Source organism: Dipodomys merriami, unplaced genomic scaffold (genome assembly GCF_024711535.1).
Source record: "Dipodomys merriami isolate MVZ:Mamm:240054 unplaced genomic scaffold, mDipMer1.0.p SCAF_11, whole genome shotgun sequence".
NCBI classification, from domain to species: Eukaryota; Metazoa; Chordata; class Mammalia; order Rodentia; family Heteromyidae; genus Dipodomys; species Dipodomys merriami.
The window spans coordinates 48,881,401-48,896,631 of NW_027202382.1; the positions used below are offsets into that span (position 1 = coordinate 48,881,401).

The window sequence follows — 15,231 nt, forward strand, 5'->3', positions numbered from 1 at the left end:
AGGCCCGCACAGGTTTGCGCTCACATGGAAGCCCCAGAAGTAGAGCAGCAGAAAACAGACAAAAAAAAAAAAAAAAGGCCCAGGGAAGGGGGGGAGACACATGGAGACGGAAAGGGTGGGCGAGTGTCCTCATACCACTCAATGTCCGTACGTGACAATGGTGCCAGGAAATTTGAGCGCTGGGAGAGAGGGAGAATGACGGAAGTGTTGGCAGCGATCAAGATGTGCTGTGCTCAACCTGACGTGCTGAACTGAACCCTTCGTACAACTAGACGGTGAAAATAAAGAAGATGCAGCAAAGACACACATCCAAGCAATAGGCTTCAGCTTCTCCATCTTGGATCCATTCAGTCCGGTCAGAGGACCCAGGGAAGAGGCGGCTGGGCCCAGCCTGTGCCCACTGGCCTCCCAGGAAACTGCAGCTGGTCCCTGTGCCCTCGGTGCCCTCCACGGAGCAGCAGGCGGAGGCGGGGGGCTGGCTCAGCCTCCAGGAAGACAGCTCCCACAAATGGCACAGGAGGCGCTGGGTGGGAATAATAGCAGGGTGTTTGCCCAGGGAAGGACAGGGGGTAATCAGATCGAGGTGCACGCAGCCACACAGGCAGCCTCCCACGCCAGGCAGTGCAGGGGATCACTGCAGGGTCCCGAGGGGATGGAGCCACATCGTGTCCCTGTCCTGCTCGGCTCAGCTCTGCTCAGCGGCACCCCCACCCCCTCCAGTCCCAGGTCACCCCCGCCAGACTCGCTGGTGTTATGTTGAAGATCACGCGGCCCAGCACACTTCTAGAAACAAACCGTCCAGCGTCTGCTCACTTCCCTAAACACAGGAACATCCTGAGGGCCAGTCAAACAAAAGCAGAGACAAAACACACGGCTGAAGAAGGGCTGAGGAAGGGCAGGGGGCTCGCCTGTCTGTCCAATGCGTTAGACCCCCCACCCCACCCATCAGGCAGCTCCAGAGACACCCCCCCACACCCCTCCCCGCCCCAGCTCCAAGTCCTCTCTGCGTGGCCACTAGAATTTGCGATGACCAAGGACCATGGCCAAGGCTGGCCCTGGTTCATGGGGAGGAGCCACCTGTGTGGGGCAGAGGACAGCGGGCGACACATCCTCTAATTGCAGCCAACCCCCTGCCCCATGAGTGCGGCCCGCTGCAGGCAAGCACTGGATGACACCTCTGCAGTGGGGAGGGGGTCTTGTAGCCACAAAGAGGCTCACGGGGGAGTCATTCTGACTCCAGGAAAGACAGACAGACCCAGCGCATGAAGGTGACATTTGTTTACTGACAAGAAGCAGGCAGAGTCTGAGAGGCCGGGACTGATGGAAGCATCTTTGTGGAAGGCAGGAGTCCACGGGCAGGCACCACGCAAGTCACGTCTGCTCTGTCTGGCTGGGGTGGGCAGGATCCTCACCTTCACCCTCTTCTGGGGCAGTGGGGGAGCTGGAAGCCAGTTCCAGAACTCCTTCGCCAGCCACCCGGCGTACTTTCTCCCCTTTGGCTGCCAGGATCTCCTCAATGTTCCTAACAGACAGGGAGGCAGCATTACCCCTACACGTGACCCCTAAAGAACATCCTATGAGCCAGGTGCTGTGGCTCACGCCTGTCATCCTAACTAGCCAAGAGGCTGAGATCTAAGGATCATGATTCAAAGCCAGCCCAAGCAGAAAAGTCTATGAGACTCCTCAATTAGGCAGCAAAACACCTGGAAGTAGAGCTGTAACTCAAGTGGTAGAGCACTAGCCTTGAGTGAAAAACCTCAGGGACAGCACCCAGGCCCTGAGTTCAAGCCCCTAGACCAGCACAAAGAGAAATAAAGAGAAACACTTCATGTCTAGCTCAACCCAGAAGCAATTTCTAACGTGCAGGTGGCATCAGAGCCGTGGGCGCCTTGTGAATCTTCACAAACCCCTCCCTGCGTGTCTGCAAGCAAGGTTAACCTCGGGAACCAAGAAAAAAACATAGGCTGCCATCTCCCCTGCTGGGAGCACCGCTGGGGACACTGCGGCCCTCCACCAGCAGTGCATTAACAGCCAACCTTGCAGGACTGCAGGAGCTGCCCCATCCTGTCCCATCCCGTCCACAAGGACATGGAGACAGAAGTTACAAGTGTATGGACCCAGCCCTCAGCCAGGGGCAAAGAGGGCAGCTCCTGACAGATGGGGTACAGAACAGATCCACTCCAGAAATTACCAAAACCATCAGAAGCATCCAAGAGGAGGCCAGTTGGCCTAAAGTGTACTGAGACATTTGGGGGGGGGTACCCACAGAATACCACAAAGTTATGTATGGTCTATCTGAAATCCGTGTCCCGTCCAGACAAGAAGGTGGGGCTGCCCAGGTCCAGAATTCAAGCGGGGTGAGGTGTCTCAGGGAGGCGGGCATGGGCTGCTGAATGGACTCTTGGCCAAAAATGAGGGCCTGTGCCGGGGTACAGCCCAGGCTCTGCCGGCTGGTCTCACCTCTTCCCGTCCAGGTCAGAGAACCAGCCCAAGTTGTCGGCGATGATGTGGTGGTTCTGGCAGCCCGGGCAGGTCACGATGACCACACCCCGGTGATAGGCTAGCTTTGAGATGCGCTTGGAGGACCGGGTCTCACAGACCTGGCTGAGAATGAGGATGCTCAGGCAAGGAGCCCACGGAGTAGCTCCACCCCTTCACGAGGCCCCGCCCCCAGGCAGCCGGCCTCCATCCTCTAGGAAGACCGCCCCCAGGACGACCCCACCCCCTCACTCCTCGGGCCCCGCCCCTCCGGGAAGACTCCGCCCCTCATTCCTCGGGCCCCACCCCCCCGGGAAAGCCCCGCCTCCTCCCCTCGGGCCCCGCCCCTCCGGGAAGACCCCTTTCCCCCTCCCCGCCCTCCGTCCGGGTCCCCGGCGCCGGGTGCACCGGCTCGGTCCCGACGTGCGCCCACCTTGCAAGTGTAGACGAGTTGGTAGTGCGCCGCCTCTACGCGCCCCAGAGCCGCCGCGGGCCCCGGCCCAGAGGTGCAGCGCCGCCAGCCCCAGGCCCGCCGCCTCCCGGAGACCTCCGTGCGCGCCCCCCAGCCCCACAGCCTCCTCAGGCCGGGCCCTCGGGTCCGCGCACCTCCCAGCAGCGCCGGCACGCGGCCCAGCGCCATCCGCAACATCCCGGCAGCCTCCCCCGGCCCCGCCCCTCGCTGCTGAAGCCGAGCCCGCCATCTTGGAGGCGGGCACGTGGACGGAAGCGCCTATTTTGGGCTTCCGCTCGGAGGCGTCACGCTCGCATCCTATAGCGCCCCCTGGTGCCGCCCTGCGGTGTGACGCCGCTTCCCCCGCGCCCCGCGCTCCCGCGCGCCCTCCGCGCCCCGGACAGGCCGTGGCGGTGCCCGGCCCCGCGCCCCCCATGACCCCCGCGCCCCCCATGACCCCCGCGCCCCGGACAGGCCGTGGCGGCGCCCGGCCCCGCGCCCTCCGCGTCCCCCGCGCCCCGGACAGGCCGTGGCGGCGCCCGGCCCCGCGCCCCCCATGACCCCCGCGCCCCGGACAGGCCGTGGCGGCGCCCGGCCCCGCGCCCCCCATGACCCCCGCGCCCCGGACAGGCCGTGGCGGCGCCCGGCCCCGCGCCCCCCATGACCCCCGCGCCCCCCATGACCCCCGCGCCCCGGACAGGCCGTGGCGGCGCCCGGCCCCGCGCCCCCCATGACCCCCGCGCCCCGGACAGGCCGTGGCGGCGCCCGGCCCCGCGCCCTCCATGACTCCCGCGCCCCCCATGACCCCCGCGCCCCGGACAGGCCGTGGCGGTGCCCGGCCCCGCGCCCCCCCGTGACCCCCGCGCCCCGGACAGGCCGTGGCGGCGCCCGGCCCCGCGCCCCCCATGACCCCCGCGCCCCCCATGACCCCCGCGCCCCCCATGACCCCCGCGCCCCCCATGACCCCCGCGCCCCCCATGACCCCCGCGCCCCCCATGACCCCCGCGCCCCGGACAGGCAGTGGCGGCGCTCGGCGGTGACTTTATTTGCGGGCTGCACGCGCAGCGCGAGTACAAGGCTGGCGGAGCCCACAGCGCGCGCGGGGCTTGGCGGGCTAGGAGCCCTCGGCGTCGGTGTTGTCGCTGCCCGTGGTGTTGCCCGCGTCCTCCTCGCCCCGCCGCCAGCCGTTCTGCGCCTTCCGGAGCGCGCGCTTCCTGGAAAGGCCGGCAGTGGGCGGGGGCGCGCGCGCGGGCCGCGCCCCCAGCCCGCACCCCCGTCACCCGCACCTGCGGTAGTTCTCGAAGCTCTCCTTGAGCCGCCGCCGCTCCTTCTCCGGAGGCTCGCCGCTGCCCGGGCCCGCGTCCTGCAAAGGAGAAGCCCGGGAGTGGACGCCCTGCCCTTCCCCGGCCTCGACCACTGCGCCTGGAGCCGCCCTTCGGCCCGAGTGGCCGGGCGCCCTCCACCCGGGACCCCGCTACTGGGCAGCCGGCCGCGGCGCGCACCTGTCCCGGTGAGACGCCCAGCCCCCCGAGCCCCCACACCTGCGGCTCTGCCCCAGAAAGCGGGGGACTCCGCGCTCCGAACACTGCCCGCGGCCTCCAAGCAGAGCCGTGGGGGCCCCACGGGGCCAGGGTCCCAGCATGGGGTCAGCGGCTGAGGCCGGGTGAGGGGCCGCCAGGCAGCCTTACCTTCTGCAGAGCCACGAGGGGCTGCTCTGGGCTCTCGCGGTCTGCCAGGCTGCCTGAAACGAGAGCTGTGCCCGTGGGTCCTGCCCATCGCGGCCCCTGGCCCCTGCCCGGCGGCGCACCTCCTGGGCCAGCTGCGGGGCCTCCGGCCTGCTCCCCTCTGTCCACCCGGTGGCACCAGCGTAGCCCTTGCTGCCTCCTGCCCACTCCTCTTGGGCTGGCAAAAGGATCCTGGCCCCAGGCCTGGCCAGGTTGAGCCAAGCCCCTCACAGGGGCTCCTGGGGGGAGCAGCACAGTGGAGGCCTCAGGAAGACCAGTCATCAAGTCCCTTGGTGGAAGGTGCTGGCAGCCGGCCGCACGCAGACCTGATGTCCATACAGACCTCCCTTGGTGACACCGGTGGCTTCTTGGGTGCCCATTTGGGCTCAGCAGCCTCCAGTTCTCGTGTTTGGGGCCTGGGGCAGGTGGCCAGGCCCTCACTTCTGCATCTCCTGCATCTTCTTCCCCTTTTGCCTCTGCTTAGAGGCTGAGGTCGGCCTGGCTGCAGAAGTCTGTCTGGTTTCCTATGTAACCTTCCAGGGGTCCCTCCTCCTTCCACTGGGCCTCCCCCTCCCCTCGCCCCCGCCCTTCAGAGAAGACCTTTCTCCAGCCCCAGGCTACCTCCACACACACACTGACCCTGTGCTGATCAGCTCCCTACACCCTGCCTCCAGGATGAATAACTCAGTTGTAAAATGAGCAAAGGAGCGGCCTGCCTGGCGGTTCACATCCAGTTTTTTTCCTCGCTGTCTGGTGTCTTCTTTTGTGGTACTGGGGTTTGAATTCAGAGCCTTACAACTGCTAACAAGGTGCTGTTAGCTCACTGTTGTCTGTGGCAGCCTGAATGGCTATGTTGGAGTTACAGGCATGAACCACCAAGCCCAACTACAATGCCCAGCCTGTCCCATGTCCTTGCTCTGCCCCGTGATGCAGAGGGCAAACCCCTCACCTTTGTCTGACAGCTGGGTGTCCTCCAGGTCCTGAGGCAGAGAGAGCTTCAAAGACAAGACAGGCCAGGGGTTAGGCCGTTCTTAAGCTGCCCCTGCCCCTCTAGGCAGGACCTGGGCTGTGCAGTCTCCTGGCTCTCAGCTGGGCACAGCCAGCACTATCAAAGCTCTGCAGGGCCATGAAGCTCCTGCCAGAAGCAACTATCCTTGCCCTAGTTTACCCCAAGTAATCAGACCAGTGCTCTTCTTCCAACCAGCCCAGAGCAGGACCGGGGGGGGGGGGATGTGGTCCAGGGGAGGCCAACCCCTCCTGGGGGGGGGCCACACTCACCTCCTGGGAGTTCCGGGGTGAGCTGTCTTCCAGGTCAGAGCTCTGTGGCCACAGGAAAGGGAGCCGATCAGCAGGCTGTGGGGTCCTGCCTCTGGGCCGAGCCAGCCTGGGCATGGGGGGGGCCTCAGCCCTGCCCTCTAGGGAGTCCTGCCATATGTCAGCCACACTAGGACCCCCCATACAGACTGCCTGTCCTCCTCGACACCTGTACCCCACCAGGCCCCCTGAAGGCCAGCACTTGACCACATTTGCTGCTTGGGCCTTGAGCTGTGTCTACAGCCCTCACCCCACCATGCAGAGGGGACATGGTGAGCGTGAGTCAGCTCCACAGTGGGGAAAGGGGTCAGGAAGATCCACGGTCCTGCCGAGGCCACCAGCGGGACATTGGCCACGCAGGCAGGAACCGTGGGCGTCCCATCGCTACGTGGTTCCTCTCGGGGATGTGCTGGCCTCTGCGTCCCACCGAATGCCCTCACGCCCCAGGCAGGGCCATTCCCCCCAGGCCTCCCACACCCAAGGCCCACCAGGACAAGCGAGTCCAGCTGCTGCTGCTTGAGCCTGCCCTCAGCGGCCAACAGCCGGCCCTCACACTGGAACAGCTGCAGCTGGAGCTCATCGGCCTTCTCGCCCAGCTCCCGGACGCGCTTGCGCAGCTGGTCCTTCTCCTGCAGGCTCTGGGCACACTGTGCGTGTAGCTCCTCGCGGCCAGCCATGGCCTGTAGGGACGGCACCGGGCTTTCCTCAGAGGCACCCTCCCCCTCTCCTTGGCTCCTGGATCACCTTCCCCAGCATAGCCTCGGCCCAGCAGAGGCCCTAGGGAACCGAGCAGCCCAGGGGCTGCCAGCGCTGGCCCATGAAGCCTTGTCTTGGCTCCCTTTGGTTCTGCTCAGACCTAACTGGCTCTGGAGAGATTGGCAAAGTCATGAAGGCTCATGATGGATGTGGACAGTTTTGTTTTGTTTTTTTATTGGTCGTGGGGTCTGAACTGGGCCTGGGCGCTGTCCCTCAGTTCTTCAGCTCAAGGCGAGCGCTCCACCACTTGAGCCACAGCACCATTTCCAGTTTTTTCTGCTTATGTGGTGCAGGGCCTCATGCACGCAAGACAAGCACTCTACCACTGAGCCAACTTCCCAGCCCAGATTTTTTTTTTTTTAAAGCACACACAAACTCTCCATGAACCATGAACACTCAGGATGGTCACTGGGGACCTGGGAGACCTGCAGATCTTCCTGTGGACAGTCAGTAAAGGTTTATACCCCACCTATGCATGCATTTAATGAAGTTTGGATGCTGGGGGTATCAAGAACATGATTGTTGATGGCTTTTTAGGAGTGTAAAGTGGCTCATGCCTGTAATCCTACTACTCAGGAAGCTGTCTGAGCATCACAGGTTGAAGCCAGCCCAGGCAGGAAAGTCTTTCAGATTTAAAAAGTTTTTAGGGCTGGAACCGTGGCTTAGTGGTAGAGTGCTTGCCTTGTACGCATGAGGCCCTGGGTTCGATTCCTCAGCACCACATAAGCAAAAAGAAAAAAGCCAAAAGTGGCACTGTGGCTCAAGTGGTAGAGCACTAGCCTTGGGCTGAATTACTGAGGGACAGCGCCCAGGCCCAGGGTTCAGGCCCCACGACCGGACCCCCCCCAAAAAAAAAAAAGTTGTTGCTTTTTTTTTGCTTATGTGGTGCTGAGGAATCGAACCCAGGGCCTCAGGCATGCAAGGCAAGCAAGCGCTCTACCACTGAGCCACCTTCCCAGCCCCCCCAAAAAAGTTTTTAATTAATCTATTTTTTGTTTATGTGGTACTGAGGAATTGAACCTTGGGCCTCATGCATGCTAGGCAAGCACTCCACCACTAAGCCACATTCGCAGCTCCTCTTTGAGATTCTTATCTATATTTAACTACCAAAAAAGCCAAAAGTGAGGCTCTAGCTCAAGTGAGAGAGCACTGCCTTGAGCAAAAGAAGCTCAGGGACAGCGCCCAAGCCTTGAGTTCAAGCCCCAAGACTAGCACCAAACAAACGTTTGCATAAAATTAAGTGGGGTGCCAGCAGCTCATCTGCCTACAAGCCCAGTTATCAGGAGGCTGTCATCCAAGGATCAGTGTTCAAAGTGAACTGGAGCAGAACAGTCTGAGAGACCTCATCTCCACAATAGCCAGCAAATAATTAGGGCTGGCTCAAGTGATAGAGCACCAGCAAACAAGGCAAGCCAAGCAAGTACAAGTTCCTGAATTCAAGCCCTGGCATGAGAAAAAAAAAGTGGGCAGGGGAAATGTAAAATGAACCTCAGACTTTTGTACACCTGAGGCACAAAAAACAGAGTCCTCTGAAGGATAGGACTGTTGTCAGATGCTGGTAGCTGATGCCCGAGATCCTCGCTACTCAGGAATCCGAGACATGAGAGTTGAGGTTCAATGCCAGCCCAGACAAGAAAGTCTGTGCAATTCTTTTCTCCAATTAACCACCAAAAAGCTGGAAGTGGAGCTGTGGCTTAAGTAGTAGAGTCAGTTTTGAGGGGGGCGGGGGAAGCGAAGGGACAGCTCCCGGGCTCTGAGTTCAAGCTCCAGTACCAGCACAAGAAAAATAAGAAACAATTCCTGCAGAAGGCCATGAAGAGCGCAGAGAACCCCCCCCCACCCCAGATGACCACACACACACACAGTGACGGCCAGCCCCCCTAAGTTCTGTCGCTGCTTCTGATTGTGGACCACCAGGTAAGGACCCCTTGGGCTGGGATGTAGCTCAGTAGTGGCAAAGCGCTTGCCTAGCAAGTGCAACGTCCTGGGTTCGATCCCCAGTGCCAAATAAGTAAATAAATAAAAATACAGTTTAAAAAGAAAAGAAAGGACCCCTGTCCAATCCTAGTCGGTGGCCTTGCTTTCCCAGGGGGTTTCCTGTGTCTCCACTGATGGCCCCCAGAATCCATACCTTATGCACGCTACCAAATTACCTCTAGCACTACATGAAGCACCAACTCTATTGAGTGGAATGGCGTGGGAAGCAGTGAGGAAGACACAGCCCTAGGTTGGCAGGCTAGGTTCCACCCCTAAGAGTTCAGCCAGCCAAGGCACCGAGTGGCACCTACCTGATCCCTCTCGATGGCCACCTCCTCCATCTGTTGCAGGATGGCCTCGATGCGGTCCTTGTACATTTTGGAGTCCTTCCGCAAGGCCAGGCACTGCAGCTCAAACATCTCCCTCTCCTCCATGCACTGCAGGGGGCCGCCGCTCAGCCCCACGCGCCCTCGCCCCACCCGCCACCAGGGGGCAGAGGCCCAGAGCTCAGAGGCACAACTAACTGGTCACACCAGTTGGGACAGGGGAGGCCAGGCCCACCAGAGACCATGGCCACTCTTTGTTCAGCCATGGGCACTGTGAGCCCTAAGGGTGGCCCCCACTGTCCTGGGGAGATCTGGGCAAAGGGCAGTGCCTCCAGGGGTGGTTGGAGGTATGGGGTGGCGGTCCCACACCCTCCTTCCAGGCCCAGCGGGCACTGGTTGGGCTCGTACCCGGCTGCGCAGGGCTTCTCCCTGGCGAAGGTCCTTGCGCAGGGAGAAAATGGTGTTGGCCTGCTCCTGGTGGTCCCGCAGCGCCTGGCGCCAGTCTTCCTCCAGCACCTGGATGTAGGGGCTGCTCCTGTCCAGTTTCCCCTTCTGAAGATGGCGAAGAGGACCAGGCTGGAAAAGCTGATGTGGCCATGAGGGACCCCCCCCCCCCGCCCGCCGTGCCCGGCAGCCCCACCTGCACCGAGACCTCCAGCTCCTGCACCCTGGCCTGCAGCAGCGTGTTTTCCTGCTGCAGCTCCCACAGGAGCTCCTGGCTGGGCCGCTGCTCCATGGCGTGTTTGAGCTTCAGCGTGTGTTTGCGCTCCACCTTGCAGTCATCCTCGGCCTTCATGAGGCTGTGCCTGAGCCGGTCAACCTGTGGGTGGCACCGTCAGCCGCGTCCCCTCCGGCGGCGTCCCCGCGGAGTCCCCGCGGCGCTGCGGGGTCTCCTCACCTCCAGCTGCAGGTCACGGTTCCGCATGAGGGCGGTGCCCTTCTCCTCACTCAGGCGGGCCAGGCGCATGGCCAGGTCGTAGTTCTCGTCCTTGCAGCGCTTGAGCTCGCGGCCTCCAGCCTCGCACTCCTCCTTGAGCCGCTGCACGCGCTCCTGGTGCTTGCGCAGCAGGCTGTCCTTCACACGCAGCTCCCTGATGAAGTCGTCCTTGGAGCTCAGCACGGCCGTCAGGTCCTGCACTTTCTTCTGCAGCTTCATGACCTCCGTCATCAGCAGCTGCGTCAGGCCCGACTCCCCCGACGCATCTGGGGGCCGCACAGTGTCAGGGCACCGGGCCGCCATGGCCGCAGCTTCTGCCTTGGCCTGTCCAGTTCTGAGGGCTTGGGGAGGGCCTTCCAAGACTGGCCAGGAGGCCCTGCTGGGCTCCCACAGAGGGCAAGCTGACCAGCAAGTTTCCCTCGGGGCCTAGGGCCCTTCCAGGCCCCTTCTGCTTCTCTGCTGGCCCTTGTGGAGGAGGCTGCCTCTACCCAAGTCCCCTCCTGGAGCCACAGGGCCGGGTCAACCCGCCCCTCTGTGTCTAATTTACGATGAACCTTAATGAGATGATGGAGGACTGGGTGTGGCAACGGGGCCTGGACAGTGCCCCACTGTGCTGGAAATCAGGACTGTGCCCTGGGGCAGTGGCGAGGGCTCAGGGGACAGGGGCTTTAGAGGGCTCAAACCCAATTCCAGCCAAGTGCCAGTGGCTCACACCTGCAATCCTACTCAGGAGGCTGAGGTCTGAGGTTCAAAGCCAGCCTGGCCAGCCTAGGCAGGAAAGTCTGTGAGAATCTTTTTTTTTTTTTTTTTTAATCAGTCACGGAGCTTGAACTCTGGGCCTGGACACTGTCCCTCAGCTCTTCAGCTCAAGGCTAATGCTCTACCCTTTGAGCCACAGCACTACTTCCAGTTTTCTGGTGGTTAATTTGAGATAAGAGTCTTATGGAGGGCTGGGAAGGTGGCTCAGTGGCAGAGCGCTAGCCTTGAGCTGAAGAGCTGAGGGACAGCGCCCAGGCCCAGAGTTCAGGCCCCACAAACGGACCCCCCCCCAAAAAAAAAAAACAACAAGGAGTATCATGGACTTTCCTGCCCAGGCTGGCTTTGAACCACCATCCTCAGATCTCAGCCTCCTGAGTAGCTAAGATTTCAGGTGTGAGTCACTGGTCCCAGCAAGAATCTTATCTCTAATTAAGCATTAAGCACCTGCTCCTTGTCATTGGGCTTGAGCTATGGCTCAACTGGTAGAGGTCAATCAGCCTTGAACAAAAAACTAAAGGAGAGCGCCCAGTTCCTGAGTTTAAGGCCCAGGACATTCTGTCTCTGTCTCTCTCTCTCTCTCTCTCTCTGTCTCTCTCTCTGTCTCTCTGTCTCTCTGTCTCTCTCTCTCTGTCTCTCTCTCTCTCTCTCTCTCTCTCTCTCTCTCACACACACACACACACACACACACACACATTCTCTCGGTGAGTATTCCCAGGCTAGTGTGGGAAAGGGTGACCTCAGGAGGCGTGACGGGAGGCCCCACTCCCAGCTGCTCCTTTCTGTAGGCCAACAGGCATCCAAGCAATTCAAGAAGCCCTCACTCCTTCTCCAAGCAGGCTTTACACCAGGGCCTTTCATCTCCTGTGTGTCCCCCGGCGAGGCCTGCCCGCTCTACCCGTCCCCCCTCAGTGTGCCCCTCACCGATGATCATGGAGAAGACACGTGCCGGCTCCTTGCCCGTGACTTTCTTGTACAGCTGTGGGTAGTAGAGCTCCAGGCTCTCAAGGAAGGCCACGTAGCCCTTGTGGCCTGTGCGTTGCAGGATGTCCAAGAGCACGCCTATAGGCAGAAGAGGCCGGATGGGTGGGTAGAGGCCAAGGAGGCCCACAGGAGATGGCAGGCCTTGGGTGCCCCACGCTCCACCCCACAGGGCCCGGCCTGGTAGAGGGTTGTGGTGGTTGGGTGAGGCGCCCTCAGGTCTCACTGGGCTGAGGACACAGTGCTGCCCAGCCGCCCTGTGGTCCTGAGGGGTCTCAGCTGTGGCGGGAGTCCCACTGTCCCGGCTCTCAGCAGCACTGAGCAGACCGGAAGCGGGTCACCAGGGGGAGCAGCGTGCTGTTCACATGCCCAGGATGGAGGCCAGGCGGGGCAGGCTTCCTGGGAACCCAGGGACCCGGTCTGCAGCGGGGAGAGCCGTGCTCACCCACTTTCCGCTTGCGGGTGACCAGGTTGGGGTCGCTGAGCACCTGCTCCTCATCGTCAGGATTCAGAACCTTGCACTGGCGCAGGTAGGGCGTGATGCGTGAGGGGTCGATGACGGAGATGAGCTTCACCCGGAAACTCTCCAGCGTGCTCCAGCACTCGTCCTCGTTCTCGTAGTCCGACATGCCCGCCGCAGGCCGCAGGCTGGGGGCGGGAGAGCAGGCGAGGTGGGATGCCCGCCTCTGCTTCCTGCTGGGCGTGGGCCCTGCTCCACGAGCAGCCCCAGGCCTGCCAGGGCCCAGCCGAAGCTCTGGGCAGGGACACCTCCCCAGCTCACGACCAGTTCTAGAGTGACAGTAGAGGCAGGGCGATAGCCCCCCCTTCGCCTACCCTGAACCCTGTTCCGTCTGCCGCCTCTGCCACCAGGGAATGGACAGACTCCCCTAAGCCAATTCAAGAAGTCCAGACTGGGTAGGAGTCCCCTCAGGGATGCCATCCTCCTGGCACACACCATCTTCACCCCTTCGGGCCCTGGCCCTGTGCGGGCCACCTCTCATGCATGGCGGTGAGCGGTTGAAGCTTTGCCCCTGGGGCTTCCCTGCGGGGCTCTGTCCCTTGGCATGCCTGTGCATCCTCAGCCGGCCAAGATCTAGGCTAGGATGAGGCAGGCTGGTTCTCCCCCTTGGCCATGCAGGACTTCCTCATTCCTCAACAGGCCCCAAGTTCTTCCGTCAGTCAACAGCTGGTGATGCAACGGCCGCCTGGCAGCTTCCTGTGTTCACTGTCACAGGGGCGCGTTTGTCACCTCCCACAGGCCGACACAGGGAGGGGATGGCAGTGTTGCCCACAGCCTGGCAAGGCTGCTGTGGCTCCTTCCCAGTGCCAGGTGCTAGGGATCCCTGGGCTCTTCTGCCCCAGACGAGGCCTGGCCCTGGCCTGAGGCTGGAGGGGGACTAGGCCAGCTCTGGCGGACGGGGTCCACCCATGTTGGCATTACCCACTGCATTCTACCTGTGCGAGGTGGACGTCTCAACCAGCAGGACTGGAAGCCTTGGCTCCAAGGCTGTGCTAAGGCTGCCAATCATACAGTGTGGCGCTCTGCAGTGGGGACAGCTCCTAGCGCCTAAGAAACATGGGCATCAGCCCAGGGAGCCAGGTCACCAGTTGGAGAGACACGGGCCCAGCTGGCTCCTTCTGAAGGATTTCCCAGCTTCCTGCTGCACCAGCATCATCCGGTCCAATAGTCCAGGGGAGAATCCTTGTCACAGTGAGCCCCAAATCCACATGGCCCCACACTGGACTTAACTCGGTCCCGTCCCCCTGGTATGACCAAGTACCTCTTTAGCGCCTAAGCACCATCTAGTACTTGGCTTTGGGAGCTGACTGCTCCTCTGGACACTTGATCCAGGGCCACCAAGGTCTCCCCAGCCACCTTTCAGAAAGGACACCTGCTGAGCCTACCTCAAGGGTCTGGTGTAGGATGATGCCCTGGCCACTGACACGGCAGTAGCCTTGGGCCTCTCTGGATGTGGAGATGCTGCTGGCCGCCCTGGCTGGAGGGAAGGTGGAGCCGTGAGTGAGCCTCTGCACTTCCTGATGGGTTCTGGTGAGGCCACAGAGGCTGGCTGGCCCTCCCACAAGGGGATAGTCCTTGCTGACCTGCTTTCTGATTTGTCCAGGGAGGGAGGCCCCTGGGGCCAGGCAGAGGGAAGTGGAAATCCTGTGGAGAGCAGAAGCACCCTCTCTATCCTGTGCCAGTATCCTGGGGCCACTGGGAGTCCTAGACACCCAGCACTGTGGAAGATAGGGGTGGCAGACCTCCTGACGCTGGAGGACAGTCCACTCCCCAGCTCCCTTTGACCCAGAAGAGTGCTCCATGACAAACACTGGAGTTAGCCATCATCTCTGCAAACACCCATGCAGGGTTGGGCCAGCTGGCCATGGCCAGGCTTACAAGGGTCCTGGCAGAGGTCAGTGCAGCCTATCCAGCACATATTGACCACACAAGGCTTGGCAGCCACCCTGGGTGCCAAGTGGGACATGTGAGGGCTTGTGCGGTGGCTTCAGTCTAAGCAGGCACAGGCAGTTTATTCTCTGCGCCTTACAAGCTTCCCCAGTGGCCTGGCTTCCCCCTCATCCTTGCCCCTGGGCATCCCCACAGCCAGTCCCAGGAGGCTGCTAATGGCAGGACAAAGCTTGGCCAACATACAGGAAGGAGCGGCAGCAAAGCCTGCTGCTGACTGCTCTAGCCATCTCTTCCAGCAGCCCTTGGAGCCTTGTGCCCACCATGGGTACGGGGAAACCCCAGGCTGCACCTCAGCCTGCAGAGCTGGTTGAACTATGTTGCCACTTGGCCTGCCCGGTTGGGTTGAGGCAATCGCAACTGAGGCAGCAGGTGGGAAGGGCAGGAAGCTGGCATTGAGCAGTTGGGACCGCTCCCTTTCTCTGACCCGCAGTGGCATCTAGCTAGCCTCTGCAAGGCATAGGCAAAGGTCATCCTAGACCCTTGGGAAGAAGGGCCCATGCCATGCCTAGGTCAATTCACAGGCAGGGATCCAGGGATCCAGTCCCCTCACAGGGAGCCAGGGCCAGGTCCCTAACCCAGTGCTTGACCTGTGATATGAACAGGGATAATGGTGCCTTCCTCATGTTCTTCAGAACAGGGCAGTATCTGGCACCTGAGTCCCAGCCCTGTGCCATCCTGGAGTAAAAATGGAAGACCCCATGGAAGAAGAGGAAGTAAGTCAAGCACAAAGGGCCAGAAGTGTGGCTCAAGTGGCAGAGCACCTGTCCAGCAAGTATGAGGGCCTGTGTTTAAACTTCTAGTACTACCACAATCAACCAACAAGCAAACAAACACTGTATTAAAATTAAAGTAGGAGCTGGGCTCTAGTGGCTCCAGTCTATAATCCTCTGCAGGAGGCTGAGATCTGAGGATCATGGTTTGAAGCTCATCCAGGCAGGAAGTAGAGCTGTGGCTCAAGTGGTAGAGCATTAGCCTGAACTCTACCAGTACCCAGGCTCTAAGTTCAAGTCCTAGGAGCTCCTTACGCCCTTAACCACACACAAAATTAAACTAGGAAGCCA

The 15,231-nt window shown here is 61.2% G+C and overlaps 1 protein-coding gene across 3 annotated transcripts; it reads right to left on the reverse strand.

The window, feature by feature from the left end:
* Nucleotides 1-1,005: 1,005 nt before the first annotated feature.
* On the reverse strand, nucleotides 1,006-13,702 carry Card9 (caspase recruitment domain family member 9). 3 transcript variants are annotated; one of them, XM_070015054.1, is made up of 14 exons: nucleotides 13,606-13,702; nucleotides 12,146-12,348; nucleotides 11,644-11,781; nucleotides 9,925-10,229; nucleotides 9,667-9,846; nucleotides 9,435-9,578; nucleotides 9,012-9,137; nucleotides 6,456-6,647; nucleotides 5,932-5,973; nucleotides 5,603-5,648; nucleotides 4,618-4,670; nucleotides 4,216-4,292; nucleotides 2,461-2,604; nucleotides 1,006-1,522 (listed from the first exon to the last, which is right to left on the reverse strand). In XM_070015054.1, exons 2-14 carry the CDS (start codon nucleotides 12,327-12,329, stop codon nucleotides 1,372-1,374), a joined length of 1,782 nt encoding a protein of 593 aa, XP_069871155.1. In that variant the 5' UTR covers nucleotides 12,330-12,348; nucleotides 13,606-13,702; the 3' UTR covers nucleotides 1,006-1,371. The 3 variants fall into 3 exon arrangements, with proteins under 3 accessions (XP_069871155.1, XP_069871158.1, XP_069871156.1); XM_070015055.1 differs by lacking the exons at nucleotides 1,006-1,522; nucleotides 2,461-2,604 and adding an exon at nucleotides 3,955-4,143; XM_070015057.1 differs by lacking the exons at nucleotides 4,216-4,292; nucleotides 4,618-4,670; nucleotides 5,603-5,648; ... (7 more) ...; nucleotides 12,146-12,348; nucleotides 13,606-13,702 and adding an exon at nucleotides 2,912-3,127 and having other exon boundaries at nucleotides 1,139-1,522; nucleotides 2,461-2,600.
* Nucleotides 13,703-15,231: the final 1,529 nt, after the last annotated feature.

Coding starts and splice junctions, on each gene's coding strand:
- Card9 (XM_070015054.1), bottom strand. CDS start 12,329: ATGTCGGACTACGAGAACGAGGACGAGTGCTGGAGCACGCTGGAGAGT. Junction 10,230..11,643: donor TGTCTTCTCCATGATCATCG/GTGAGGGGCACA, acceptor TGCGGCCCCCAG/ATGCGTCGGGGGAGTCGGGC. Junction 4,293..4,617: donor CCCTCGTGGCTCTGCAGAAG/GTAAGGCTGCCT, acceptor TCTCCTTTGCAG/GACGCGGGCCCGGGCAGCGG.